This window comes from Mytilus californianus, unplaced genomic scaffold (genome assembly GCF_021869535.1).
Source record: "Mytilus californianus isolate M0D057914Y unplaced genomic scaffold, xbMytCali1.0.p SCAF_3, whole genome shotgun sequence".
NCBI classification, from domain to species: domain Eukaryota; kingdom Metazoa; phylum Mollusca; class Bivalvia; order Mytilida; family Mytilidae; genus Mytilus; species Mytilus californianus.
Genome location: NW_026262679.1, coordinates 122,187,559 through 122,215,255, shown reverse-complemented (window position 1 = coordinate 122,215,255; position 27,697 = coordinate 122,187,559). Strand labels below are relative to the sequence as shown.

The window sequence follows — 27,697 nt, the reverse complement described above, 5'->3', positions numbered from 1 at the left end:
ACGGAGTTCAATAATTTTCAAAAACGGCCTTTAACTCACAAAATTAGTCATTCGGACTTCAGTTTGCGAATGAGTTAGCCGAGTTTACACATAAATAAACTCCTTAACACGAAACACGTGAAAAGATATATGAGCAAAAAATAGCATAGATAACATTAAAATAGCAAGACCATAATTCTTCTTTATTTTATTTGAAATAAAAAAAACACAATTTGACATACGGTTTCTATACTATTGTATTATAGTTTATTTACGTTCATTTTCTTCTCCTTTTCATCGTGATACGCTGTCCAGTTACAGAATATTCAATCAAAATATGCCTATAAAGGCTAATCATGCTATGCAATAATTATAGATTATAACATGCCCTTTTCCATATTGGCCCTGGTATCATCCTGAGACTCCCATATCAGCCCGAGGTTTTAGCCGAGGGATGATATCAGGGCCAATATGAAAAAGACATGTTATAATCTATTTATCGCATATTTAAGTTCTACATAAAAGAGAAAAAAACGTCCAATTATAACTACTTAATTAACCACAACAGGTAAAATCTAAAAAGATTTTATCACATTTTCCATTAATTTTTAATATTTACTGCATACACATTTATTGTAACATTCCCCTTATTTTTTAATGTGGTAATAAACAAAAGAGAGAATTTGGCATAACTTGGACTAAATCGATAATAGTTGGTTGGACATTGTAACTAGTGGCCATTGTAGCATAATTCTCATAATTTTCAAAACTAACACCGTCACTGTTCGCTATTGTCGTTAAGGACGCAATGACGTCACGTCATTTGGAACCAGGGCACAATAACCAATAACCACTTTTTTGCCCCGGGCAGCAATATGAGTAGGACAATTGTGCGGTTATAACATATGCAAAACCCAATGTTTTTGTAACAAATATGTAATAATTTAAAATACTTTTTAAGACATTGATGCAAACAATATCTTAAATGAGATAGAGATTGAACAAGATGATCGAACTATTAATTACAAGAATAATTTGCAATTACACTATACATTATCCTAAAATATTAATATTGACGATATGTCTGACAAACTGAATTGATTATAATGAATTTCTGAAGAAATATTAAACTCTAAAGTCTATAATTTTAATTAAATTCGTCTTTTCTTGTTAATAGTGGTTCCGTATGTCATTAACAACTGTTCGCTGAATGTAAAACACGATATATATGCATTTAACATCAGCTGAAGGGGGATTCTTGTAATAATACTATCGTTGTTATAACAACAGATATCAAAAGAATACAAGACACTGTTATTATGATTACACATCTTTTCCTTTTATACCCTTGTCTTGTACCCTGAAAGCAAAATACAATCATGGTTTATACATGAACATCATACAAAAAGTTAAAAGTCCATAGTTTTGAAAAATCGGCAGCTTTTTTGACTTAGCAGTATCATAATATGGACATATACCGATTATCAGATTTTTGCATAATGATATTTTACAATATCAGCTCCGAGGTCACGATATGAAATGCTATATATAGTTCCCCAACCTACAAAAGCTAAAGTTAAATGACGCGGCCCATATTGTCTCAAAAGCTTTTTTGGTGAGTTAGCGCAGTGAACGGACTGATCAAAGATTTTGTATTGAGTCGGGCAGTTGATATTTTGCAACATCTTAAACAAGGAAAATTTGATCATCGTTTATTGCATTAGGTTTGTGTTGTTTGCATGATTGAAACAATAGTTTTTATTTGTTTAACAAGCAAACCTGAAAACGAATGTGTTGTTTCAGGTAAAATTTATCAACGTCGGGTCAAACATTATATATCGTTAGTGATCAGTCCGGTTCAAAGTCTTAGTTTTTAGGTCAGAAACAATACCTAGTATGCCAATAAAAAAAGCCCTGATGTTGGATTTTACGAAGTGCTGAGCAGGTTGATACCTGGGTAGTGAATACTGATAAGTGAAATTAATGGATAGCTGTCGAACGTCGGTAAGTGATATTAATGGATGGCTGTTGAACGTCGGAAAGTGATATTAATGGATGGCTGTTGAACGTTTGTAAGTGATATTAATTGATGGCCGTTGGACGTCGGTAAGTGATATTGAATGGTTGACATACTTTTCCTCAAATTTAATATAGCTTGCTGTCTCACTGACATATACCCAACATCTCCTTTTATTCACAATGTAAACATCTAAACAAAATGCTGAAAATATAATATTCACACAACGATTGCAAGATATGTCGACAACACTCGATAAAATATCTCACAGCGAAAGGTTAGGGACTATGCTGCTTTCCCATCGAACATGCAAATGAGATACCACAGATGCAGTTTAATCTGCTTCAATTCTTAACTTTCATCTAGAAATTGACAATTAGGGGTTGACTGAGACCTAAACTTTACAACAAAAGAGATCATTTCAGCTTTCCCGTTGTGAACTTTTCATTTCCCAGCAGCTACATTCTAGTACCGCCTTTATTCGGAGTATATATCACCAATTGCGTTTCCTATCAGGATATCCTTGATAGAAGATTTTTTTTATCTAATAGCACTCAAGGTTATTTCAAAGTTGGAGTAATTCCTTCGAAAATTTTACGCACGCCATCATGATTCAGTTGACCATTATGGAATATATCTGTACATATGACCACTTAAAACGTAGCCACAATTACATCCTCTTTTTCCCGATTGTGCCATCACCGAATGCGACATGTCGTCGACTGTGTACTTGTAATGAACAAAAAGACACATGTCACTAGTGAAACAGCAGCAAGGTGATTACCGATCCAGAGCACCATAAATCATCCCTTCCCGCGATTTTTAATGGGTTTGAGTTTTTATGTAGTGATTTTGTGTACTGTTGTTTGTCTTTTCTTCTTTTTTTTTCTTTCTTTTTGTCATGGCGTTGTCAGTTTGTCTTCGACTTATGAGTCTCAATATCCCTTTGGTATTTTCATTCTCTAATGTTTAAGATTTTGTCATGTCGGGGCCTCTTATAGCTGACTATACGGTGCACATTTTGCTTATTGTTGCAAGCCGTACGGTGACCTATAGTTGCTTTAATCCCTGTTATTTGGATAGTTGTTTCATTAGCAATCAGATCATATCATACCATTGCCGTTACTGACACCCTTCTTCAGTGTATTACGTGTTATATATAGATTATTCTTGTTATCACTTATTTGATATTAAAGCTGTATAATTAAGACGGTATTACATACGATTTTGTCACTTTTTTTAAACAGAAAACAAAAATCAATAAAACATTTCAAACAGAGAATAAAATAATCTATCTGATCAATGATTTTTATGAAAACTTAAAAAGTGAGTTCTATGTAGAAGTTCCTTTTATATATTTATCATATCTTTTTTCAAGCAATCGGATCATTCCTTACAAAATATTCACAATTATCTGTCAAATATGTCTGAATAATGATGCAAGTGAAAGTTGTCCATTATATTCAAATGTTGATTGTAAGTTTGTTTTATTCCTTTTTGAGTAGAACAATTTGAGACTTGAATTATCAATACTTACTGTATGTAAACTACTCGAATTATCAATACTTACTGTATGTAAACTACTCGAATTATCAATACTTACTGTATGTAAACTACTCGAATTATCAATACTTACTGTATGTAAACTACTCGAATTATCAATACTTACAGTATGTAAACTACTCGAATTATCAATACTTACAGTATGTAAACTACTCGAATTGTCAATACTTACTGTATGTAAACTACTCGAATTATCAATACTTACTGTATGTAAACTACTGGAATTATCAATACTTACTGTATGTAAACTACTGGAATTATCAATACTTACTGTATGTAAACTACTGGAATTATCAATACTTACTGTATGTAAACTCGAATTATCAATACTTACTGTATGTAAACTACTCGAATTATCAATACTTACTGTATGTAAACTACTCGAATTATCAATACTTACTGTATGTAAACTACTCGAATTATCAATACTTACTGTATGTAAACTACTCGAATTATCAATACTTACTGTATGTAAACTACTCGAATTATCAATACTTACTGTATGTAAACTACTCGAATTATCAATACTTACTGTATGTAAACTACTCGAATTGTCAATACTTACAGTATGTAAACTACTCGAATTGTCAATACTTACTGTATGTAAACTACTCGAAGTATCAATACTTACTGTATGTAAACTACTCGAATTATCAATACTTACTGTATGTAAACTACTTGAATTATCAATACTTACTCGTTGAACATTCAATGATGACATAGAAGAGCTGTCTGATGAGTTGTCAGAGTTGCTGCATTCTATTTAACAGAAAAGTTATAAATTTTAGCAAATATGTTTGGAGTAAACTATTAGTATGTATATGAGACATGTTTTGTTAAATCTGTTTAGAAATGTTTTGGTTTAACTGTTACGAATATTCAATTTGTAATTCAGAAACATGATAGCAAAACAGAGATAAGTTGCTATGTCAACTCACCCCTTTATGACTCATTTGTCGTAACAGTTCTTTTAGTTAGATTAATTTTGTAATTTTCCCTAATGAACTACTATACTTCTGATTCTCGTTGGATGAGGGAGCTCTAAAATTTGAACAGCGCGAGAACACAAGTCTTCTCAAAATTCATGCATTTATAAATATATGGCTCGTATCCCTTAACTATTTTCGAGGGACATGGAATACATCTAGTGCAGTAATGTGAGCCGCAAAGTTCTTGTACGTGTTATTAGAATTGCACGCTCTACATATCTTCTATTCTTCTACTTTTCTTCAGGTGCCGTTTTGTTTAATTAAAAAAAAAAGATATTTTCAATTTGATTAATATAGCAATGTGAATATCATTTGATACCGTTTCATATCATTATTACTAGCTCCAGATTTCGATGTACGCTTAACTATCAAATGTTCAAATCGAAATGAGAAACTAGTTCAATATAATGATAATCAAACGATGTTGTCAAATTATATGACACATTTTTAAAACTTCCATTCTTGGACATTTAACTCTTTCCATCAAGATTAACTTTAGATAGTTTTGGTTATTCTTTTTAAGTCCTTTTTTTAGTCAATTAGTTCGGCCGGTATTTATACATTACTGGCTTTCAAATTTTTGTATTTGAGCGTTCCTGATGGAGGTAAAACCAAGATAGCGCTTCGGACACACCAAAATTTATAAAGTGTTATTTTCATTTGATAAAATTCACAAATAAAAAAAGAGATTCCAAGGGACAGTGAAAAATATCAGCCTCAGAAGAATAGGCGGCACGATGGTCACTAAGTCATGTTTTCGTGTGTAAACTTTATGACCATAGAGATGACGTCAACGTTTCTATAAAGAATCTTTCGTTCTGCAGCTTCCATGTAAGAATCAACCCTTTATTAACGAGTTTCTTAATAAAATGTAAACAACTAGAATATTGTATCAACTAGGATATATATACCGTTACTATATATACTCAAAGAAAGTTTAGTGTATATATGAACAGAAACTAAAATTTTCCTTGCAAAAAAAAAATAAATTGGGAGACTTTTTACCTCCAAATCTTAATCATTTTTTTTTAAGTTTTTTTTTTTTCTTTAGTCAATTCAATATCTTTTAAACCAGAAATGATGTTAATTTCAGTTAATTTTAGCAATTTCTATGTAGGTACGAGCCCTTAAAGTTTGATCTCAATGGAAGTGTTGTCAAACTTTCTTATATATTTATATGACTGCATATGCTGCTTGAATGTCGCTGAAAACAAATTTTAAATTTCATAATTGACAAAGTAGACTTTTTGGCCGAAGACTTTAGTTCTCTACCAATCCTCACTGCTATTGTCAAAATATGTTTTATTTTGCTCTTCTGATATTGTACTTACTCATTAACTCCTCAAAATATTAAGTAAAATGTATGAAACCGGAAGACATAAAATGATTATTATACAAAACATCTGAAGGACTTACCTGTCGCACCAGTTCCGACATCCGGATCTACTTCCCAAGGTTGGACGGCAATAAGATTATTTATGTTGTATAGAAGTTCTTGTAAATCACTTATATCTCTGAAAAAATTCAAGAGAATTGCTTTTAGGAATGAATGTATATCTTGCAAAATGTTTCATGGTAATGGTATTGTGATTACTATACTTTCTATTGAATATTTATAATTTTAAAGTAGTGAAAGACATTTTAGTGTGATTTTACAAATGTGTGGTTGATTTGGAATCGATCTTAATAAACTATTCTTGTGTTCTATAAATTGAATATAACTTAAACTTCCATGTACGAGTTTGAAAATTTGCAATTGTTTACGAGTAAACCTCTGTCGATAATTTGTTTGTACATTCAACTCTCTTTTTGGATATTTTCTTAGGTTCAATAAGAATTTATAATTTATTCACTGATATATTTGCGTTAATATTCACAGTTCATAAAATAAAACTTTGCTTAACCCAAACTCATCATATCTATAAAGTTCCTGCGGAACATACTATTGAATAGAAAGTCAGAAAAAAAAGTTATATCTACAAATGTAGGCGACAGCTTTTTTTTTAAACGCTTGTGTATGAATTTTTTGCGACACCTTCAAAAAATATTAAACTGGAAGAAAAATGTATTTATTATATTTCATTCATCCCGGACATGCTCCAAAATACACATATCACACCGAACGTGCAGACGACACGTGTTTCAAGGACAATCGACATCACTTACAATTGAGAGCAAAAGATAGAAGCCAATTACAAAATATATCTGGGGACAACAAATATAAAGGTATAGAAACGGAACACAAAACAGAAATAAATACTTTTAAAATAATTGTAATATTACATGTGTCACATGCGAAGTAGGACCAGTTTACCCTCCTGTGTTTTTTAAGCTGTGTTTTTTAGAGTGTTGTTTGTCTTTATAACGTTTTTCGGATTTTTCCCATGATTTTGTCGGTGTCTTTACAACTAACAAGTTTGATTTTCCCTTTGGTATTTCCCACGTCTTATTTCTATTCAGTTTACCTCTTGGGTTTCCTATCTTAACCTTGGATATGTATAACTAGTCAATATACTATGTCCCAGCTGTAACATATGAACATTACTGCCTATATAAAAAGTCCAACACATTCATAGATGTGCTATTTTGTCTTACATATCATTCCCACATGCCTCGCATTACATTTTTCTTTCAAAGTTTTGTCTTAAATACTTCATTCTCTGAACAATAAATTTCAACTCTCAACACGCGTGATAATAAAATCAATCTGTGAGAAATGAACTGACAGAAAAAAAGTATTGTCATAAAGTTTAATTATTTCATGGAACAACCTGCTGATTTGAGTCAATTTGTATTTCTTGTTAAATATTCTGATCAATATATTTGACGTAATAAATTGTTATTTTACCCGATAAGTTATCGTTTTTTTCGTCATTCTTTGTCATTTTTTTGTATTTTTGAATATTAATTCACTATAATAAACAATGCTTGTAATTTATTTTGCCAAGTTTCAGTTTAAATCAAAATGCATTTGCTTGACTCATTAAATTTTACATTACGTTCGACCGATACATAGTACATACGAATTACAATAAATGTTCTCAAACTAATTTGCTTGAATACGGATCGATTTTCCAATAAAACCATACTTATATATAATAAAAACTTTCAAATTAGGCAAAAAATCCAATAAATATTGCACATGCTAAAATATGTTGTTTGCAGAGTCCTCCAAATAAAAGCTTTGAACTAAAAGGAAAGACAATATTATAAACTTGATCGATAGATACTTCAAGTCGCAATTATTCTGTTCTATGTCTTATTAAAAAAAAAGGCTCTCCGCGAACCAACGGTGTTGCACTCACGATCAATGAAATATAAATTGCAGTTTTGAAACGCATACATCTGAGCTTTCTTGGTTGATTTATGCAATTGTCATAGTCCCGTAGTTAACAATGAACTAATACAGAATATGGAATGTCATCAAATGCCTTTCATAATAATAATTGTTCATGGTTGTTTCAGTATCGACAAAAAAAAACATTATACACTTGCAAAGTGTTACCAATTTATAAGTGAATAATTTTACCTATTCTAACACCGCACTCGGACTTCTTTTAAACTGAATTTTACTGTGCGAATTGCTGTGTGTTTGTTTATTCCACATTGGCTAGAGGTATAGTGGGAGGGTTGAGATTTCGCAAAACATGTTTAACCACGCCGCATTTTTGCGTCTGTCCCAGGTCAGGAACCTCTGGCCTTTGTTTGTCTTGTATGTTTTTTTTAATTTTTGGTTCATTTATATGTTTCGGAGTTTAGTTGACGTCCATTTTCGCTGATCTAGTATACATTATTGTTATGGGGCCAGCTGAAGCCAGGCTCCGGTGCGGGATTTTCTCGCTGTGTTGAATACCCATTGGTGGCCTTGGGCTGTTTTCTGCTCTTTGATCGGTTTTTTTTCTCTTTGACGCATTCCCCGTTTCCATTCTCAATTTTAATATATTGTTCCCGTCTATTCCGGCTATTAGATTTTGATGATCAATGTCGTTTTATGTATTTGGTATCGAACGAACCAAATGAAGGTTATTCAAGAAACACGTAAAAAGGTATCATACGGTAATATTGCGACCTACTTTTCTAATATTTTGATTTCCTCCGTTTCGGCTAGTTTCTTTTCACTTTGAGTATTATCTAAACTTTCCAAGGTTACGATGTGCTTCTTGCATATACTAAAAGGTTCGGCCCATCCAGTGTTAATAAGTATTTTGACATCTGAAAATACAATGTTATTTTTGACTTTATTTTATCTTATTTACCATATTACCTATGCTGCTACTGACGATGATACGTTGAAGTTAGTTTGAATAGATCATGGTCATCTTACCATTGCGGAATATTTGTGTTTGAAATTATGTTCCGTTTGTCTCCTTTGCTCAAATGTAATTTATAAGAAGAATTGCAGTTATCATGGTGTAACATTTTGAGAAGGAATGTTCACTCTTTCCTAGCATCCGTGTCCATTCCAATTTTATTTTGTTATTTCGAGCTACAAAAACCTCAATTATCGTATTATGTTGTTTTTACCTGTTTTCCTTCGGCGATTTTAGGGGGTATTAGAAAACCAATGTCATTTTTTCAATTGTTTTGTTCTTTTCTTGAAAGAAAAGCACAGAATTTAGAAACTATGAGAAGGTTTAATTTGATGATTGTGTCCGATTTTAAGCGTCTTTTAAGCTTTAGCCTCTAAACTATCAAGCAGTTTCCTACGATTAATATGTGTATAAAAAAGAAACTTATTCATTTTAATACATATGCCTATCTTGAGTGCTGATAAATTCTTATTTTTTTGTAAATTAAAATCTGTGAAAGCAACCTAAATGTTAGTTTTACCTGAGTGCAGAGGAAATTCTCGTTGAACAAATAAAGTTTTCACAAGCTGAATTTCAAAATATTCCAGACAAGCTGAGAACATATTATATATCTTTTCCAAGTCTTTCACATCCTCTGGACATAAGAGTTTACTAGAAAAAAACACAAAGAGATTTCTATAAAATACACACAAAGTTTACTGGAAAATACACAAAGAGTTTATGAAATAAAACAAATTTCTGAAGATGATGCATGTGTAACCAAAATTTTTCGGTAGAGGTAAAGTTACATTATGCAAAAAAGTAAAGTTATCTACTTTTATCAAGTAACTCACTTTCTGAGTGTTGGTACAAGTTTCAAACGATTGGTACGAGCAAGCTCGATTGCCTGTATTCGCATTCTTTTTAACTCTTCCCTCAAATCATCGGAGTCCTGAGATCCTCCTAGACACACAACATGTGTACAGTAAACAGCAGTTAAGTGATTAAGCTCAGCTACATACTAAAACAAAAGAAAATTTTCATTATTATTATTATTATTATTATTATTACTGTTGATACTGGTCTTATTATTGCTTTAGATATAGCTGACTGTTAAATTGGTGATTATAATGTTAAGGAAATTATTGAACCAATGCTTGCATAATTAGTGAACTAAGTCCTCTGTGCACGTTGTTTTTACACTTATTACGAATTAATAACGTATAATCGACAAAGAGCATTTCATTCGATGATTGATGATCGAAAACTTTGGCTGCTAATTAACGTTCGTGTTTTTGGGGCCGAAGTTTACCGATCGTGTGCTTGAAAAACAATCAACACAGAATCATGAAGCAGGTGCTTTATAAGTGAGACGATACGATGTTTATTTGTTCTTTTTTTTATAATTTCAATGGGTTCCAATTTATTCATTTAACTTTTTCATACCATTTGTTAAAGGATTTGGTGTATTAAATATTTTCTTTCAGAATCGGTTAATACTTTCTTCCTTCCACGTATTTACTTTTTGTTCCATCACAAGTTTTCCCTTCGTACTTGCACTGTGCGATTTCCCAAATTCTAACAAGAAGTTTAAAGGTTAAGGTCACTGCAGACTGAAAAGCTGTCGGCGAATTAGAGTACGGGAGAACAAGAATTCAATATTTTGTTAAATGCGCTGTTCAAAATTGAATTCTCAAGAAAATTTTATCTGGGAAATTCTGGATCTTGTGCAAGAAAAACCTTTCTTGACTAACATAAATACCGATTTTCCATAATATGAAAATATCAACTATATCAAAATCTAAGATCAAACCTTTGAATATAAGTTTTAAAAACAGGCCGACGAACCTTATCAAAACCATTATTAAAAAAGTTGGAAAAAACGGGAGCAATCAAAATTTTCAATTATATCATGAATGCATCCTTAAAACTTTGAAAGAGTTAACGTCAACCTTAGTATTGAGAACATTTGGATCAATAGCTTCCTTGACAACAACAACCCTCTATTGAGGAAATCATATAGGAAAAACACTCAATATGCAGGAGCTGCTGGAATGTTGCTGCATGAAATAAAATGTTCACAAATTAAACATAAATCGTTTCTTTTATTGTTAAGTATTGCTTTCAACCAATCCTCACTGTCAATTTGTAAGTAGACCTAAATGTACCCACGTTAGTTTGTAAGTAGACCTAACTGTACCCACGTTATCTTTTACTTCATTACTTTGATATTCAATGGGATGACCAATTCAAACGTTTGAATTTCGATTAGTATGAGAATTTGGAAAGAATGCATCAAGTACGTTTTCCAGACGCAAAGTTGTAACATTAAAATAGCAGAAAAAGTTATATATATTTAATTCTATTTTCAGTCTTGCTCCAAATCAACTATTTCGGAAAAGAAAGACTAGCTTGCAAGTTTTAAGAAATCTGTATAGTATCATAATATGCTACCATACATGCGTTCTCTTTGAAAATGAATAGTAACAAGAGAGATATACTCCGTATGAAGCGCCTGCATATCGATCACAGATCTCCCAGTTGATACGATATTCTAGAGCTTGCTAATCTATCATGATTTCTTTTGTAGAGGCTTGCTGCTTACAAGGAAGCTATTAAATCAAAGGTTCCAAGTGCTTAAGTTGAGGTCATACATTTGAAATTTTAAGACCGCCTTCACAAATTGGTTGACCGTTATGGAACATCTGTTTCACAGATAACGACGGATATGTTCCAATTGTCGTAACCATAATCCCGTCCTTTTTTTTGACAGTAATATCACCGAATTAGACTTATCACTGCATGTATGCATACATGTGCAACACGACGGGTGCCACATGTGGAGCAGGATCTTCTTACCTTTCCGGAGCACCTGCAATCACTCCGGTTTTTGCTGGGGTTCTTGTTGTTTAGTCTTTAGTTGTTGTATTTTTGTAGACTTTTCTGCTCTTTGGTAGGATTGTTGTCTCTCTGACACATTACTCCTTTCCATATGGTATTTTTTTCTTTATTTTGCCTCCCTTTAACAATCCAATTTGAGTAAACAGATAATCTGAACAGGCCTTGAACTGGGAAAATGGTGTTCAGATCAAAGTAAATAAAAATATCAAAGTGTTCCAAAATCAAATATTTAACCTCTGATACGTAATATTGTTTTCGGCGATTCGAATCGTAATATTGTTTTCGACGATTCGAATGACGTACAGTCAGCAGAAAATAAATAAAAGTACCAAACTTAATGGCACAACAATATCATATTGACTTATTTTACGACAATAGTCTTGAAGGCTTAATTAGTTCTCCTTGATCCTTAAGATTATATCGTACAGGATAATACCATTTTATTCTTATTTTATTCATTAACACTATTTAGATGAATATTTCCTGTTCAACTTTTAATCAATAGCATCCTTCGGAACACGTGCCAAACATTGCTGAGGAAGATTTAGAAGCGACTTCTATATAGAACATTTCAGTTTATCACAGATAAGAGAAAATGTTATATTAGAGGTTTTTTTTATATGTTAGAAATTTATTAGGTTATAACTTAATCTAAATGTTCGGGTTAGATGAAGATGAAATAATATCAAGTATTGGATATTCGAACAGTCTGCAAGTATGGTTCCTAGTGTAGTTGGAAATTTAAAATCTGATTAAATACAGACTATGTGTAAGAGCTTCGCTTTCAAGGATCTGACAACACTCTGTTCTAATTTCTGTTCTGGTAATTAATACATCAGCCAATGAAATTTCATCCTCAAAATTTTTGAAGGTGTGTATCATTACGACAAAACCAGAAGACCCCGAAAGGTCTCTAAAACAGAAAGTAGAACAAAACTTTGTCAGATCCTTGAAAGCAAAGCTTGGACAGGGATCTCTGTATTTAATCAGATTAGGAAATTTATTCTTGATGTTCTTTATTCTTCTTTTCAAATTATCTTGAGTGCTTTATGCATACAAAGTGTTTTGATTGAAGAGCAAGAAATTAAAAAAAATGTCACTGAATCAGAAAAAAAATGGGACAAGGTCGGTGATTCTCTCCAATCTCTCCTGCTTCCTTGGCCAATCAAAACTGACCGCCATATAATAGCAAATTAGTGCTGAAAGTGGCGTTAAACACCAACTAATCAATCAATCATATTGGCTCTCAATAATGACAACTTCAGTATGTATACTAAAGAAATTTATCCTGTTGAACTTACTTTAAATAAAGCTAATACTAACAATGACCACTGTCCTTTCCTCGATCTTGATATCTATATCATTAACGGGAAGCTTAATACAAAAATTTATGATAAAAGAGATGATTTTTCATTTCCTATCGTTAATTATCCATTTTTAGATGGTGACGTTCCCTTGTCACCATCTTATGGTGTTTATATATCTCAACTTGTACGATTCGTGTATGTAACAACGTATTAGATTTTAGCGAGAGAAATTTATATATTACTGAAAAATTATTACACCAGGGTTTTCGATATCATAAACTAGTCAAAACATTTACTAAATTTTATCATCGGTATAAGGACATCATTCGTAAATATAACTCAACAGACAGACATCTTATACGTTCGGGTATTTCACATCCAATCTTTTATGGTAATATTCTTTACAAAGTACAAACATGTCAGTATTCACCTCAAAAGCTAACAAAACCTTTAAACAGACTTATTAAGAAGGGATATAGTTACGATACTGTTGTCAGGTCATTAAAGATTGCATATTTTGGCTTTAATATTGATTCACTTATAGGGTCTTTGCATCGGAATTAAACATATTTATTCTAAAACCAGTTGTTGGCATGACACGGGTTATGTTCTTCTCATATATTTTATGACGGTATAATACTAAACCCCTAACAGGAGGGATTGTGCCTGATATTCATCTGATGAAGACATAATCTTTCAATCAGTTTAATTGAGGTCTGGAGCTGACATGTCAGTAACTGCTAGTAGTCTGTTGTTATTATGTATTATTGTCATTTTGTTTATTTTCTTTTGTTTCCTATTCTGACATCGGACTCGGATTTCTCTTAAACCGAGTTTTACTGTGCGTACTGTTGTACGTTTGTTTTTTCTACATTGGCTAGAGGTATAGGGGGAGGGTTGAGACCTCAAAAAACATGTTTAACCCCGCCGCATTTTTGCGCCTGTCCCAAGTCAGGAGCCTCTTGCCTTTGTTAGTCTTGTATCATTTTTAATTTTAGTTTCTTGTGTATAATTTGGAGTTTAGTATGACGTCCATTATCACTGAACTAGTATACATATTTGTTTAGGAGCCAGCTGAAGGACGACTCCGGGTGCGGGAGTTTCTCGCTGCATTGAAGACCCATTGGTGGCCTTCGGCTGTTGTCTGCTCTATGGTCGGGTTGTTGTCTCTTTGACACATTCCCCATTTCCATTCTCAATTTTAATCAACCAATCAATCACAATTTTGTAGTCAAAACAAAAATATAGTCATTGGGTTATGAATATATAAATTAACTGCACACTATAACAATAAGGAGTTGTGGTATGATTGCCAATGAGACAACTGTCCACCAGAGACCAAATGTATGCAATTTTATGTCACCGTACGGCCTTTTACAATGAGCAAAACACATACCATGCATATAGTAAGATATAAAAGGTCCCGACATGACAAAATGTCAAACGCGAAAACCAACGGCTTTATTTACAATAAAAACAATTATAGACGGCAAACAAATATATTACTAAATTATGTATTTATTTTGATTTCCTGTCCATAGTGCGCATTATTTGTATTTTATTAACTTTGTACTAAAAACACGATTAATTGATTACAGCGTTGAAATAAATTTTGAATTCATTATTTGCAATGCTTCGCCTAGCCAACTTTATATGAACAACAATCTCTATGACAGAGAACAGAAAAACAAGCAAAATTGTAAAACCATTTAAACAGTAGAGAATAAAACAAAGAATGTTCAACTGCGACCATTCTATAACGACTGCTGATGTTCTTGTATGTCAAAAACAATGTCATTTCTTAAAAACACTTTGGAGATTTTCTGGTATTTTTATTTACGGTTGTACAAATGATATTTCTATAAATTCAGAAAAATGAAAGGTTTTAAATAAAAAAAGTTACAGCTTAGAATATTGCAGTAAATATGCATACTGTTATCTGACCGACTAATGTATATGAAATTTGTCAAGGCAATACTATTATGTTTTCTCACAATATCATTATACAAATAAAATTGTTATACATCATAGTAATAAGTGTAATTAACGATGAATGTGATACGTGACAATTATCTAAAAAACAAACATGCAAGTCAAATAAAAAAAATAATATGCATAGATCTATTGTTATCTGACCGACTAATGTCTTGTGAACATCAGTAGGAAGTTATTTAATAAATTAATTATGATTTTTATATAGAATTTGTGGCGCCAAAATATAAGCGTATGATAGGTTTCTTTGCTCAGCACACGTATTTACTTACAAACTTTGAAAAACGCAAAACGATATGATAATGTGAATTAAAGCAAATCAACAATTCTGTTTACCTAACCTAGCCCAGCTAACTTGAAGAGCTTAACTGTGCATTGAAGTGATTTATTGATTTTTTTTTCTCTGCGACAACGGATTAGGTTTAAGTACCTGACCACAGTCAAGAACCTCGTCAGCGGTTGTCTTTCGTTATATTGAAGAGTTTGTTTGTTTTATTGTGGAGAAAGGGGGGTAAAAAAAAGGAAAAGGGGGGGGGGGGGGGGGTTGTTGGTGACAGATCTTTGATAGTCTCCAATAAATTTGAGTCTTCACGACAGGTTGTAGCGGTAGGCACTAATAAAATTATAAAAGAGTCCTAATGTTGGTTACTAAGGATAAATGGCTTTGGTTCTTTTTCTCATCTAGGATTTAACACGTGAGTAATTTGCAAATATTAATTTCCCTATAGTGACGTTAAGTTAGGTTTGTCGTAAATGCAGATTAAAGAGGAATGACTTTGTTACAGAATTAATTTTGTAATGAATACATTCGTTTACTTGAAATTCTATTTTACCAGGAAAGAAATTAATAAGAAATATAAAAATGTACATACAATAAATTCCAATAATGTACCAGGAAAATGCATAAGGATTAAATATTGTTCAATATTGAGTTTGTTAAAAACTATTGTTAAATGTTACTTAATGGTTTACATATCTTAGAACTAACATTATAAAGCTAAAGACAAACTGCAGGACTCAACAATGGCGTAGAAGTAAATTAAAAAGTGGGGGCAAAATAAAATAAAAAAACGTTTTCTATAATCTTACAGTCTAGAAGTTCTCTTTTCTATTTTTAATTTTAATATTCAATAACAAAATTTAACCAACAAGTGGGGGGTCAAAATCAGTGCTTAACATCACCAAGTTGTAGAAAAACTGAAGGAATTAAAATCACAATGCTGTAAACAATCTACAGGAATGAACATCACCAAACTATAAACAAACTACAGGAACTAACACCATAAAGCTATAAACAAACTACAGGAATTAACATCATAAATCTGTAGACAAACTACAGGAATAAACATTATAAAGCTGTAGACAAACTTCAGGAATTAACATCATAAAGCTGAAGACAAACTACCGGAATTAACATCATAAAGCTGCAAACAAACTACAGGAATAAACATTATATATGAAGCAGTAGACAAACTACAGAAATTAACATCATAAAGCTGAAGACAAACTACTGGGACAACACCATATAGAAGTACAGTTTACTTCAACCAAAACTTATTATACCTCCACTCTAGGAGTGGGGGCAACTTCCAAGGAAGGACTGAATCTCATTATATCGGTAATCTCGTTGTGAAAAGGGTCTATATTGTAATCACCTTGTTAGTCTGTCTGTCGTCAGTTTGTCAGTTTGTCCAACACTACGAATTTTCGTCACACCTTTCTCAAAACCTAAGTGATAGAATGACTCATACAATTGAGAATGAAAATGGGGAATGTGTCAAAGAGACAACAACCCGACCATAGAGCAGACAACAGCCGAATATCATATTGATATCAGAAGCTTGACAGTGATGAGTTGTAACATCAGAGCTCATTTTTGGATCTGTCAGATACATACTTCCTGCCGCCGATACTTTAAGTTTTTCAATATGTTAAATGAGCTTAAAATTTTTCGTTACATTTTTTTCTCAAATACTACTAATAGAAGTACTTCATATTTGCTCAGCAGCTCAACAGTGGTGAGTTGTAATATGTGTGCGCTTTAATGATGTGTCAGATACCTGAGGATATCTTTACATCTACATCGTACGTTGAACTGTCAATCATGACCAATACTCAACGTTTCCGGTGGGCGCAAGCAAAAGAGTAAATTTATAAGATAAAACCAAATTTATATTTATCAAGTATATAAGTATGATTGGAAATAATTAAGAAAAATTAGTTTAGAAAAGGGGGTACCCATTTGCTTATTTCATCTACCATGAACCAAACCGCCTTCCGTGGCAGTAGTAGAGAAATAGTCCCCGCCGGCACAGTTCCAGTCCATCATTTGACTTACTTGGCAAATAGGGGACTGAACAGATTAGAAAGAGAGTGTGGAAAGCTCCCTCTTAAAGGATACCAAGGAGGGAGCCTCCGCTACTGTTGCTTGTAAAGAGTTCCAAGTGGTCACTGTTTTTGGAAAAAAAGATGTATTTGAAGCCATTAATATTGGTTGAGTATTGCCGGAACTTTTTGGTATGTGATGATTTTATTCTTGCTGACATTAGTGTTAGAGAATTGTCGCAGAGTATATTCACAAGATCATTAACCACTTTGTAAAATAAGGTTAGTTGTAATTTCACCTTTCTGTGTTCCAATGATTCCCAGTCAAGTTCTCCCAACATGCAACCCACAAAACTGGTGTTCCTATAGCGATTAATGGCGTAACGGGCTGTACGACGCTGGACCATTTCAACTTTTTTCACCTGCTCTTTTTGGTAGGGGTTCCATACTGTTGCACATGCAGTAATAAAAGTTGGATCTGACCATTGCAACATAGGCGTTTGTCTTCGTTGTTTCACTATTAGATGTTCTAAGGTTGCGTTTTGGAAATCCTTGCATGCCATTTGCTTACTTGGTTACTCTATTGATGTGTTGTTTCCAGGACAGGTCCGATTTGATGTCAACTCCAAGGTATTTGGAACTTCTTAATCTTTCCGGCACTTGTCCCTTAAGGGCATACGATACAGTTACAGGGGAGGTAATGACGTTGCTAACGTACATTGTTATTTTCGCGACGTCAAACTGTGACTTATCGGGAAAAGATGCAGTTTTCGACTGATTTTTATCATTCAATCTGATTTAACTTGAAAACGAGTTCATGGACCCCTCTTTTTTAAAATGACATTTGGTTTGATTACGTATGAAGATTATGTTTACCAATTTTCATGAAAAAGTCAATACTGCAATTTCTTTTAAATTTGATAAATATACAGCAAAAAAATGACGTTTTTTTTCTACAATCATGATCATTTGATTAATATGAGTTATTTGTAAAAATGAAATGTACAAATTTATAGAGCATTTATATAAAACAGAAATTACAACTAATTTAACAAAAAACAGCTTGTGTTTATCTTTTAAAACAAAAAAGTTATGTATTTCTATCGAAAAGAAAAGAACGTCCACAAATCCGAATTTTGAGGAAATATCTGATATTTCAACCTCAATTTACTCAAAAAGTAGCACATGATGGTATATTTTTTATTACATATTTGATTTAATCAGGTAAAAAATAGCCGATATGCAAATTTTCATCAAAATTTCATTATGGGATCAAAACTGTATCGTATGCCCTTAAGCGTGTATGAGTGCTTTATTGGTGAGCGTGATCTGGTGGTAGTTTGTACAATGCACTTCTGTGGGTGAAAGTCCATGCCCCAGGTTTTCTCCCATTATGCAAGTTTGTGAAGATCTTCTTGTAGAATGTTAGTACCAGCAAGAGATGATATTGTTCTGTATACTATATTGGGGGGGGGGGGGGGACTCCACTGACCACAGGAACTTTCTCCGAAGATTCTCCTTCGACGATGACTTGTTGGGTACGTTTTGGTAGGAATGAGTGAATCCGCTTGTGTGTATGTCCTGTAACTCCGTAATGATGTAGTTTGTTTAGCTGGCGTCTATGTTGGACACGATCAAAGGCCTCAGAAAATTCAAGGATAACCACATCAATCTGCTCTCCTCTATCTAGAGCTGATGCATTATTGTTTACTTTTCATTGTTTTTTATCAAGCAAATAATTTAAAATATTCTCTTGGTAATCAAATCAGCCTCTGTTTTTAAGGAAGCCAATCAAATGAATAGCGAAATAAAGCTATGTAAAAAAACTTATATGCAAAAGTTTAAAAATTACTCTATTTCTTCTATTTATTTCTTAATTTGACGTATAAATATTTGCATGCGCCTAGACTCGGTAATTCGGTTTTCATACATATATATCTTTCGATTTCGCGCCTTTTCTCTTGTCGAGAAAAATTCACTGATCAGATCGACACGTATATTTTGCATTCATGATATGTTATTAAATAGAGTTATCTCTTTTTCCTACCATTTATTCGGAGATTTGGAGACCATGATGTACAGAATTGTCTTAATTTATTATTAAACTGATCAGTGCAATTTCTCATCCCACATTGCTTTTTGCTTTATTTACGCATTATTTAGACAATCTTTATGTTCGTATAAGCATAGCGAAGGAGAACATAAAGATTATGAATTGTTATCTCAAAGTACACTTCAATCGTTTATATGACTTCATTATAATATTAATACTACTAATGATAATAATAATAATAATAGAAATGATAATTATAATAATGATTATAAAATTCTAATAAATATGGTCGTCATTCTGTATATTGAGGCACTTGAAGGAATTGGAATTCCGAAACGATAGTCTAGTATTACTATCTGTCTGTAAATGACCAGGTATCTATGTTTTACGAAAGTTGTTATTATATCTATAATTTCTTTTCTGAATATTACGTAGTCTTACAATTACAATAATACAAACTGATCTGTCCTAAATTTAGCACGTGAACCTGATATTATCTTTCTACGTTTCCCGCAGACTTGAAATGAAGTAAGTAAATTACATATTACTATGGTAACAAAAAAGACAAATTTAATTTCAGTTTCCTACAAGATTTTAAGTAAAATGTCAGCAAGCTGACAGGAGAAATATATTTTCAAAAAAAACCTTTACTCATATATATAACTTACGCCGACGTTAATTAAAATATGTTTACTACAATTGTCAATAAAGAGTCCCATTGTTATTCATCACTGTTCTCAACAGAAATATTTAATATCAGTGAAGGAAAACAAATGGCGGGCATCGTCTCGGGAATACTGAAAAATGACTTCTGTTTAGCATGCAATATAGAATGGATATCTTTGATGAAACGAAGAATATAGATTAGTTATTATCTTAAATGTATTTGTAGTTTTTGTTTCAGAAAAGATAGTGGTTACTAGCTTTTTCATCTTGCCGAAATAAATGCTACCATCGCATGTTTACATCAATATTTTTCATGATGAAGGAAGCATTTATTAAAAAAAAGACTTAATGGTTATAATTTACACTCCTTTTGCATTTATTCAACAGATAACGATGTATTTCATCGTATGTGAAATACTTGATTTCATCTGTAAATGTAGCATATGCTTTGCGACAGCACGTCGTTTATTGCAGGCAGTAATTAATGTTCTGGGTCGAGCTATCATGCACTTTATAAGAAGAAAATTACTTTTTCACTAATACAAAACTAAATACAGTTAGATCTGACCAATATTAAGACTCATTCATAAGTTTAAACTCGCCCTGTTTCACCAAATGTGTCGTCGTAGTCAGTTTAATGTCCATTCCTAATATATAAAACTATGTCATCCGTTGTTTTAATCACAACGTATGACAATCTATATTTCATATTAGTAGTTGAAGAAGAAACATTTTCTTTATATAAATTCTATAATGGTTTCAGTATATTAAACAATTCTAACGAAAGAGAGATTTCTTTATATTAACCATGGATATAGACTCAGGGATCCTCGTCAATTAAAGTCAGTTAAACAACACTTTATTCCGTAAAATTTATGATAAGAGTCCCGTGACTGTTTTGTGTTTATATCCGTATTAACGACATACATGTAAAGGAGTGAGCCTAGTTAGTAGTGTTTGACTGTCGAATAATTACATCATATGTATGTTTCATAAGAATCCGTACTTTTTATTGACAGAAAACAATCGCGAGGCATTCCAATATCAAATTGTATTTTTCAATACCATTCAACATTCGTGAAAGCACGTGCTTCTCATGACAACGTCACAACAATGTATAGGAAAACAAACGAATCATTTGCTACAACTCGAAATTTCATTGGTTGTAGCATAAAAATGTAATCATAAGAATTGAATGCTTTATAGGGTAGTAAAAGCGTTCATCGTGCACACATTTTTAGTCATTTGCTTTGCTCAACGCTTTTACACCTACTAAAATTACAACAGAAGAAGCATTAAATTATACTTAATAAAAAATTTATCGCTAACAAAAACTGTGCTGTAAAATCAACTCCTACCATACATCTTGACGATCTATGACATCTGGTTTTGTTTAGGAGAAAAGAAAGACTTGTGATATAAATAAACCGCACCCATTTAAATGTTAGATAAGACTGTTTAATGCAAACATGAATAAACGGAAACTCATAGAATTTTATCAAGTGCATTGTTCATTGTAAAGAAATTTACAGTTTTTGTTCCAATTATTTAAATCTAGACAGAAGCTAATTATTTTGTATGGGTTGTAAGCCAACGAACTTTGTTTACTAACATATAATATCATACACCGGTTTTTATGATAGCCTTTGGACAGTTTAAGCATTTATGAGCTCGTATTTATGTGATTTAACGACAATGAAATGTACCAACTTGAAGGAAACAAACGGTTTATAAGGAATATTAGCATGTACATTAATGATCACTTGACTTTCTAAAATATTACAATTATATATTAGAAATTCAGTGCCACTATTTTTAGCTTAGAATCAATTCTTGTGATATGGTTCCCTCAGACATTTACACTTTATATGTATATCGGACATCTAAGACGACCACGTAAAATACGATTTACTGCATATGAAGGTAGTAGGATTTTTTAAAGGTCATTCTTGAAAAAGCCTCTAACATTTGAAGAATCATAACCTGTTTTTTTCTAAAAAAAATCAGTTGTGTGTTCCCTGATGTCATCTTCTTTTAAACATAATCGAACGATTCGGTTAGGTTGGCAGACAGCCGCTATCGTCACTTAAGGATGTTCGCGGTTTTTGTTTTGGACTTTTTATCAGATATTCGGAATCTTCTGGTTTTATCCATGTAATGCAATAAACAATTTTGACCGCTAACCCCTACTCTTCTTTTCATGATTTCATAACATACAAATAAAAAAGTCGTTTTTGAAAATCTCTTCAAATCCTTTTATTTTTTCTTAGTTTTTGATAGAAAAAAAAGGTGCCAATGTTAAATGTATGAAAAAGTCTAGAGAAAATCATTTCCCGTCAAAATTTCAATGGCTTATAATTCAAAAACAAGGACACGGACCTATAATTCTTTTATGCTTGTTTAGATCCATTATTTATATACTATCAATTCCTTACAGTCTTTTAAAAAGCTTATTATAATAAAACAGATTAGCGAACTTCCTTAACAACAACAAAGCAGAAAAAAATGTAGGCCCTATTCCATTCGATAAATAAAACATTTCATTAATAATTACTTTGATTTTGCTAAAAGGACTATTTTTTATTTATTAAGTTCAACCTCTCAAAATGCATTTATTACCAAAACGCCAACTTAAATAACACAGGAAAATTAAACACAGGAGTACATCATCTTTAGGGAAGATTTTGATAGCAAAACAATATAGAAAAAAAGCAGATTGTCTTTCTTTTGAAAATTTTTACCCTTTTGTACTTTGACTTGTTGTCGGCCATGAGCACTAAGCAATATACAGGTTGTCCCTTGTACGAGCAGACATTGTTATAACTCAAAGGTGAATGTATGATAAGGCCTTTTTGTTTGCTCCCTTGAATTTGGAAATCAAAGATTATTATAAATCTACCCAGTATTCGTAACTGCTCACATTTAGTGCAAAACCGAAATAGCTTTATTTTGAGATCTTGTCATTAATATTTAAATATGAGTAAGGACTTTGTCCAAAAAGATGCTTGCTACAAATTGTATTTACAAAGATGTTTATGTGTGTAAAATATCTTTTGGGGTAAAGTTGTTGCTCATATATATTTTGACCAAAATCTATGCGTAAAGCGGCCATTTTTGGTCAAATGCGTAATTTCGAAATGTTTATGACGTCAATTGTTACGTTATTTTTTTTTCTTTTTATTAAATTTAAACTTCAATTTTATTGTGACTTTTGGGGAGAAGCGAATTGGTTTGTTTAATTCCTATCAAAGATGATCTGGATTGGGGGGGAGGGGGGGTCCTTCATTTCAGTATTTTTTAAACTTTTAGGTCATTATTCTCAATTCTTTATATTTTTTGCCTTTAATTCTCTATTCTTTATATGTTTTTTCTTTCATTCTCTATTCTTTATATTTTTAGAACCCCATCATTCTCTATCCTTTATTTTTTTAGCTTATTTTTCTCTACTATTTATTATTTTTTGCCCATTTTTCTGTAGTATTGGTCCATTATTCTCTATTCTGTAAATCAAATCCAGACCCTCATCAAACAAAGCAAAGTACTTACATCCTCTCACCTTGTCTCTTCTCAAAATTGACTGCACAATATTTATGATAATGACCTTTAACGCACATTATCCACCATAAAAACCGTTTAATCATATCATGAATTTACGAAATTTTATATTCAAAATAATTGTGGTAGCTGAATTAAGACTTAAATTGAAGCAAAAAGTTTTAAAAAAAAATTGTTTCTAAGTTATGTTTAATACTGTACGGATTGTCGTTTCAAATAGAATGATTAGGTATGTACTGACTTAATAAGTTAGTTATTATAAATCATGTCTTCCAAGTTCTAATAGTTTTTTCTTTACAGTCTATAGTATTTATGACCTCTCGATATTTATTCTTTCAAATTAATCGTTGAGATTGTAGCCTTTTCTTACACAATTGCATCATCTTAACTGCGTCTATACAATACAAAAGACAAACTGAATAGCGGTATTATAGATATAGATAATAAAACAATTTGACTATTATAACATTCATTTATATATGTTTGTGTAAGACGACATATGCGAAACTGTCACCGTAAACCGAAGCATTTCATTTCCAACTCGATATATTATTTGAATGGTTGTTTTTTAATTCTTGAAATCAAATTGCAGTCTTTACCCCCAATATGCACAAAGGCTGTAATATATCTTTCTTTTCATGGTGTATGCTAAAATTAAGCAGATTAAGTCAGTTAAACCTTATCGGGTTGACAATGTAATGATCCTTAGTTTAAACAGTATTTATTAATGAAAAAATATTACAATGAAGTAGTCCAATCTTACATGAAATTCAAATATGGGATTCGGAAACAAGTTTGGAAAAACTTTTATAAATCCGTCTCCCGATAATGACCTTGGTGTCTTTGAAAATCAATAAGGGTCATGATTTCATCTACTGACGATTGATTGCAGCTGTTTGTCTGTAAAGGAGGCTTTGGTTACCCACGAACAGACAAACAAACTTAATGGACGGAGACTATCGTCGTTGTCTGTAAAGGAGGCTTTGGTTACCCACGAACAGACAAACAAACTTAATGGACGGACACTATCATCGTTGTCTGTAAAGGAGGCTTCGGTTACCCACGAACAGACAAACAAACTTAATGGACGGAGACTATCGTCGTTGTCTGTAAAGGAGGCTTTGGTTACCCACGAACAGACAAACAAGCTTAATGGACGGACACTATAATCGTTGTCTGTAAAGGAGGCTTCGGTTACCCACGAACAGACAAACAAACTCAAAGGACGGAGACTATAATCGTTGTCTGTAAAGGAGGCTTCGGTTACCCACGAACAGACAAACAAACTTAATGGACGGAGACTATCGTCGTTGTCTGTAAAGGAGGCTTTGGTTACCCACGAACAGACAAACAAACTCAAAGGACGGAGACTATAATCGTTGTCTGTAAAGGAGGCTTCGGTTACCCACGAACAGACAAACAAACTTAATGGACGGAGACTATCGTCGTTGTCTGTAAAGGAGGCTTTGGTTACCCACGAACAGACAAACACACTTAATGGACGGAGACTATCGTCGTTGTCTGTAAAGGAGGCTTTGGTTACCCACGAACAGACAAACAAACTCAAAGGACGGTGACTATAATCGTTGTCTGTAAAGGAGGCTTCGGTTACCCACGAACAGACAAACAAACTTAATGGACGGAGACTATCATCGTTGTCTGTAAAGGAAGCTTCGGTTACCCACGAACAGACAAACAAACTCAAAGGACGGAGACTATCATCGTTGTCTGTAAAGGAGGCTTTGGTTACCCACGAACAGACAAACAAACTTAATGGACGGAGACTATCGTCGTTGTCTGTAAAGGAGGCTTTGGTTACCCACGAACAGACAAACAAACTTAATGGACGGACACTATCATCGTTGTCTGTAAAGGAGGCTTTGGTTACCCACGAACAGACAAACAAACTTAATGGACGGAGACTATCGTCGTTGTCTGTAAAGGAGGCTTTGGTTACCCACGAACAGACAAACACACTTAATGGACGGAGACTATCGTCGTTGTCTGTAAAGGAGGCTTTGGTTACCCACGAACAGACAAACAAACTCAAAGGACGGAGACTATAATCGTTGTCTGTAAAGGAGGCTTTGTTTCCCACGAACAGACAAACAAACTTAATGGACGGAGACTATCATCGTTGTCTGTAAAGGAGGCTTCGGTTACCCACGAACAGACAAACAAACTCAAAGGACGGAGACTATCATCGTTGTCTATAAAGGAGGCTTTGGTTACCCACGAACAGACAAACAAACTTAATGGACGGAGACTATCGTCGTTGTCTGTAAAGAAGGCTTTGGTTACCCACGAACAGACAAACAAACTTAATGGACGGAGACTATCATCGTTGTCTGTAAAGGAGGCTTTGGTTACCCACGAACAGACAAACAAACTCAATGGACGGAGACTATCGTCGTTGTCTACAAATTTATGACAATTAATTTGTTAAGGACAAACAAACAAATTGAATGGATCTCCATCTCAATAAAATGCCACTTTACTCTAGTATCTGATTTAACAAAAAGACTTAGCAAAAATTTTCTATTTTCCCTATCTTCAATGCTGGATTTTATTGGATATTTACAGTTGTTTAAAGTTTAATCCCGTCGGATAAATATGCATAACGAGTTTGTAATCAAATTGATATATAAGTGAACGAGGTTATTGTTTGATATCAATGGTTACTTTATTGATAATAGTTTTCTGATACTATTTTAGTCACTGATTTGGTTTCAAGTGATTGCTTTTTTTTACTGGAATATAAATAAAATGTAAATTTGGCTATAAATGATATTCTTCAATACAAATAGATCTCATTACATTTAACCTACCTTGGCACATTCCTGTTTTGTAGTTGAGTCGACCTTCTCTGACAACGCTGTTTTAACCTGAGAAAACGATGTTAACTGGACTGTCGGTGAATCGCCGTTAAGACGCGATAGCGAGCTCATCATACACTACCCCGGGCATAACGAGAGGTATCGAATAAATAAATGTTCAAATTTATCTGAAGTTCGATTTATGTGTTCTTAAAATACTTCCTTCCAAAAACGTGCAATGTTCGAACTAATATAAAGTTATCACTTCATAGATTAATATATCATCACTAATTATTTTCCCAAGAAAATACAACAATTTTAAGTGTAAGGTGTAATTTCATTTTATCTTCTAATATATCAAACTTTAGTAAATCGGTAAGCGTTGTAAGTGCAGAATGGAGATATTTGATTGAAAGCAAGTGAAACAATCAATGTAGAAAATTTACTGAAGATCTATCTCCATCAAATATCACATTGAAAATACCGGCTTATCTTTGTTTCCATCATGTATACAGAACACCTGTATTACCAAAGGAATTCCCAGGCAGTATCGACTTGTGTATCCATATCCAATTTTATAAAAAGATCTACAAATAAAGAATCTCATATGTATCACTGATTCAAGTGAACCTTTTGTTTTGTTCGGTTATCAGACATTGTTTAAAGCGTTACTTAAATAGCATGTTATCGATATTATTTGGGAAGAACAGTTTTCAAATATTAATTGCTGTTGCCACTGGATGATTAACAGTATAAACTCTTTAGTAGTTTTCCAATATACTTGTCTTTTATCCGTTTTTATCGGACGTTGCTTTTGTGAATTAGTGAATGTTTAATCATTCCAAAAAACTAAATCATGTTAAAGTTCATGTCGACATAATTAAAATTGTCATTCTATATCATCATATATATCTTGCAATGATCAATGGATGATCCGTAGACAACAGGCGCATGTAAAAATGCTTGCATGCAGTAATTATCTCAGGTGCTGATCGATTTGGAAGGGTCGTCTGTCTCTGCAGCAGACGATTTTCGCTAAAAAAATATTCTAGTATTTCTTTCTGTTATGAATTGCTTTCACCTGTATGATTATGTGAGTTTTATTCGTTACAATAATGATTTTAATATAAAATGTTTCATTGGTGATCAATACAGTCAGGTGCAATCACTATGGTAACCAAGTACCTACTATTTAGCGAGTACGTTCAATTTGACATAATTACTGCAATTTCATTTTCATAATTG

The 27,697-nt window shown here is 32.7% G+C and overlaps 1 protein-coding gene across 1 annotated transcript; it reads right to left on the bottom strand.

Annotated features, from left to right (window-relative positions):
* Positions 1-432: 432 nt before the first annotated feature.
* Positions 433-27,537, bottom strand: LOC127736052 (regulator of G-protein signaling 9-binding protein-like). Its single transcript, XM_052246551.1, has 7 exons — positions 26,465-27,537; positions 9,692-9,858; positions 9,379-9,509; positions 8,622-8,760; positions 5,965-6,062; positions 4,257-4,318; positions 433-1,339 (listed from the first exon to the last, which is right to left on the bottom strand). Exons 1-7 carry the CDS (start codon positions 26,585-26,587, stop codon positions 1,220-1,222), a joined length of 840 nt encoding a protein of 279 aa, XP_052102511.1. The 5' UTR covers positions 26,588-27,537; the 3' UTR covers positions 433-1,219.
* Between the last annotated feature and the right edge of the window lie 160 nt (positions 27,538-27,697).

Excerpts from the sequence above, each read along its gene's own strand:
- LOC127736052 (XM_052246551.1), bottom strand. The coding sequence starts at position 26,587 with ATGATGAGCTCGCTATCGCGTCTTAACGGCGATTCACCGACAGTCCAG. Across the intron at positions 9,859-26,464 it reads CAAAACAGGAATGTGCCAAG|TATGTAGCTGAGCTTAATCA; the intron begins GTAGGTTAAATG and ends CTTTTGTTTTAG. Across the intron at positions 8,761-9,378 it reads AGAATTTCCTCTGCACTCAG|ATGTCAAAATACTTATTAAC; the intron begins GTAAAACTAACA and ends TTGTATTTTCAG.